The 4,453-nt window shown below is 45.8% G+C and overlaps 1 protein-coding gene across 1 annotated transcript; it reads right to left on the bottom strand.

Moving 5' to 3' along the window:
- Nucleotides 1-859: 859 nt before the first annotated feature.
- Nucleotides 860-1,576, bottom strand: LOC147447057 (uncharacterized). The gene has a single exon (XM_086524239.1). It carries the CDS (start codon nucleotides 1,574-1,576, stop codon nucleotides 860-862), a length of 717 nt encoding a protein of 238 aa, XP_086380365.1.
- Between the last annotated feature and the right edge of the window lie 2,877 nt (nucleotides 1,577-4,453).

Genomic DNA, 4,453 nt, shown 5'->3' with positions numbered 1-4,453 from the left:
TATACTTCACAAACACACGCACACACACAAACACACACACACAAATACAAGCATAAACTGTAAAAATTGACGAGAAAGATAGAGATATCACGACATACCTCGCTCATTTGAGAAATGGTTGTATTGTTGAAATGTCTCTTTGTGCGTGGTAGGAAATATCCGTTTGTTTGCAAATGCTAGAGTTGTTAGGGTATCTTTGTGCTAGATTTGTTAGATTTGACAGAGAGTAATAGAGAGAGAGAGAGAGAGAGAGAGAGAGAGAGAGAGAGAGAGAGAGAGAGATGGAGATAGGGAAAGAGGGAGAAAAAATAATAATAATAATAATAATAATAAAAAATATATATATATATATAGAGAGAGAGAGAGAGAGGGGGGGGGGGAGATAGCGGGAGAGAGAGAAAGAGAGGGGAGATAGAGAGAGAGAGAGAGAGAGAGAGAGAGAGAGAGAGGGAAAAAGGGAGACAAATAGAGAAAGAGAGGAAATAGAGAGAGAGAGAGAAAGAGAGAGAGGGAAAAAGGTAGCCAAATAGAGAAAGAGAGGAAATAGAGAGAGAGAGAGAGAGAGAGAGAGAGAGAGAGAGAGAGAGAGAGAGAGAGAGAGAGAGAGAGAGAAAAAGTGGGAGAGAGAGAGAGAGAGAGAGAGAGAGAGAGAGAGAGGGGGGGGGGGCAGGGATAGAGATAGAGATAGATAAAGAGAGATAGATAGATAGATAGATTGTATTATCATCCACGGAGGTCAAATATGACCCATGGGACCAAACAAAATTTTACAATTGCATGCTTATACGTGAAGACATGAGATAAATATCAGTTAAGGATTGAGGGTCCATCAAGAGAAAAAAGAAAGAGGGAACAAAATCTAGGGGGGAGCAGTTGAGGGGAGAGCCTCTTTTGGAGTTCGAAACTCCTGAATGATAGTTTTACCGCCTCGATAGACTGCCCATTTACCTTGCTTGCGGGCTTCAGACATCTTCTTGAGCTCGTCCTTTTTTATTTTGAGTTGATTTGTGGTCAGCTCCTCAGTAATCCAAAGCTTTGTTCCTTTGAGGAAATGGGATTGACGTAGAAGCTTCACTCTCTCCTCTTTATCCTTGAAAGTAAGGACACAATGCTCAGGGCGCACATGTCGGTGTGTATCATTGATCCAAGCGACCGTCTCTGGTTTGATGTTGATTGGTTCAAGGATGTCGTTGAGTTTCGTAATTGCTTCTTCAAGACTATCCTCAACTGTGCACCACGGCGGAGGGAGTCCACCGATGTGTACCTTGAGGGCATTCTCTTCTCGAAGTCTTCGTTCGCAGAGCTCCTTTGTTACACAAGCCTGTACTTCGGTGATGGTTGTTGAATGTGCTTGGTTAACCATTGCCTCAACCTCCTTTACCTTGTCGGTGGCGAGGTCATCCATAGAATCGAAGCGTTCTTCTAGCTTGCGGAGGCGAGATTTGAGCTCGAGGTTCTCTTCCAAGACTCGATCAAGAGCTGTTTGAAGCTTAGTGATTCGATCGAGTTTGCTAGGGGCTGCTACCACAGCTGCAAAACACGGTCGTATTCTGGATGGGGTCTTTGGGGTCGTCATCCCTATGCTCGAGATTCGAGAAGGTCAGTAAATCTGAGGAGAGCTCAATGCAAGAACCCCTGCTAGGTTGTGGAAGCAAAACTCCAAAGAAAATGACGTTAGATATCTCTACAAACGGCTCTGACGGCCTGTCATGGGCATCTACTGACTCCAGAGGTGGAGACCTTCTGTTGAAGGCAGCGCAGCAACTTGCACGCCTACAGAGGCCGCCGAAATCAAAGCTACGACCAGCATGCCTCACTATCGGGATCCTGTTGGAGATGGAGTGACGCTGTAGGCTTGTGTAGGGCAGGGCAAGGCTGATTCAGACGCCCTCCCACAGGGCTGCCCCTCGCCCAGGGGAGGACAACCTGAGAGGGAGAGCTCGCGAACCCTAAACGAGAGAGAGAGAGAGAGAGAGAGAGAGAGAGAGAGAGAGAGAGAGAGAGAGAGAGAGAGAGAGAGAGAGAGAGAGAGAGAGAGAGAGAGAGAGAGAGAGAGAGAGAGAGAGAGAGAGAGAGAGAGAGAGAGAGAGAGAGAGAGAGAGAGAGAGAGAGAGAGAGAGAGAGAGAGAGAGAGAGAGAGAGGGAAGGAGAGGGAGAGACAGAGAAAGAGAAAGAGAGAAAGAGATAGAGAGAGAGAAAGAGAGGGAGGGAGGAAAGAGAGAGAGAGAGAGAGAGAGAGAGGGATAGAGAGAAAGAGAAATAGATAGAGGGAAAGAGAGCGAGAGACGTAGAGGGAGAGATAGAGATAGAGAAAGAGATAGATAGATAAAAAATAGGGAAATAAAGGGCAATGGTTGTAGGCAAAGTAACCATTTTGTGGTGTGCGCAGTGCGGGCATGATTCTGCTTCTGTAGAGTTCTATGAAAAAGACCTTATTTACGCGAAGCCGATTGACCCTCAAAAATTATTTTCTACTCTCTTCTCCTTAGCTTGTGTGTGTGTGTGTGTGTGTGTGTGTGTGTGTGTGTGTGTGTGTTTCCACACCGAATAGACCTTAGGCTGTACAACTTTTAATAGTACCGTACCTCAGAATGGAGGCAGGCATGCAATGTGCAAAGCAATCCCTCGAACAAGGAGCTGCTATGAAGAGATTCTGCGCAAGAAGCACAATAAAGAAGCTCTTCTTCATGGCACTCTACAGAAGCAGGAGCACTCTCGCACTTCGCACAACACAAAATGGTGGCTACCTTTACAACCATAACTCTTTATCTCTACTCAAAACGATGGCTACAATATGTATATGTATATATATTTGTGTGTAAATATATATTTGTTTATGCATGTATGTAGGCACTAAGTACGGGAGCATAGCACCCGAAGGTTAGACGTTGCCTCTTGGGTATAGTCCTTTTTGGCATTGCGGTCATTAATCCACTCATGCTTTCACCGAGATGTCCCTTTGGTTTTACCAAGGTTGGGACTGTGATGATATCCAAAGAGGTGCACTTGACCTTTGGCACTACTAGCCTCTACTTAGGTCTACCAGTATGTATATGTATCTACGTGTTTGTGTGCTAATATACTTGTGTACATATTTATAGATCAGCGAGTAGGGGGGAAAACTAAATCTCATATTGCTCTTTGTAATGTAGATGTCAGCCGAGAGACCACCTGGTGGGGAGCAGCCATCTGGCTCTTCTTTTGGTTGGTTCACATGCCAGGTGGGCTCCCACCCGCGGTGGATATCGCCTCCAGTGGACCCGAATCTTGAGGTGGTGAGAACAAGCAAAGAAATAAAGATTGTTTATGGCTAGTTAACCCTAAACCATGAGTGTCATAGGTTTATTTTTGTTATTTTCAGGCATGGACATCCTGCACCTACTCTACTCAGGTTCCTCCACCAATTGTAGATCCAGACCTACAACGGGCTATCTCTTTACGAGAGGAGTACCTTCGTTTGATGGAGGATTTGTTTGGCCACTATACTCCGCAGCGGCTTGCAACCTACGGTCTTTCTCCACAAACCACACCATGGGGGAGTCAGGCAAGGACTCCTTACCAACAGAGCCTCGCACCGACGACACCTCAGTCTACGGCCCGATGCCATGGGAGTGGGACCCTGTGATGGAAGGGCAGTAGAACGATAAGAAGGGGCTGTAGACTGAGGTGTCATCGATGCAAGGCTCTGAATGTAAGCAGTCCCTCCTGGACTCCCCCATGGTGCGGACAGTGGAGAAAGACCGTAGGTCGCAAGCTACTACGGAGTGTAGCGGCGAAACAATCCCTCCGTCAAACAAAGGTATTGGTCTCGTGAAGAGAGAGCCCGTTGTAGGTCTGGATCTATGACCGGTGGAGGAACGTGAGTAGAGTAGGTGTAGGATGGCAATGCCTGCAAATAACAAAAATAAACATATGACACTCATGGTTTAGGGTTAACTAGCCATAAATAATCTTTATTTCTTTGCTTGTTCTCACTGCCTTCAGACTCAGTCCACTAGAGGTGATGTCCACCCTCGGTGTTTAGGGTTAACTAGCCATAAATAATCTTTATTTCTTTGCTTGTTCTCACTGCCTCCAGACTCAATCCACTAGAGGTGATGTCCACCCTCAGTGGAACCCACCTGGGATGTGAACCAACGAAAAGAAGATCCAGATGACTGCTCCCCACCAGGTGATCTCTCGTCTGACATCTATATTACAAAGAGAAATATGAGACTTAGCTTTCCCCCCTACTCACTCATCTATAAATACATACACAAGTATATTAGCACACAAGTAGGTAGATACATATACATACTAGTAGACCTAAGTAGAGGCTAGTAGTGCCAAAGGTCAAGTGGCACCTCTTTAGATATCATCATAGTCTCAATCGTGGTAAAACCAGAGGTACGTTGCGGTTATCCATGCATTAGTGGATCAATGACCAAAGAGGAAGTGTCTAACCTTCGGGTGC

Source organism: Adiantum capillus-veneris, chromosome 11 (genome assembly GCF_014529385.1).
Source record: "Adiantum capillus-veneris isolate H3 chromosome 11, ASM1452938v2, whole genome shotgun sequence".
NCBI lineage: Eukaryota > Viridiplantae > Streptophyta > Polypodiopsida > Polypodiales > Pteridaceae > Adiantum > Adiantum capillus-veneris.
Note: the sequence above shows the minus strand (reverse complement) of the source record. Positions and strands in the feature narration are given on the sequence as shown.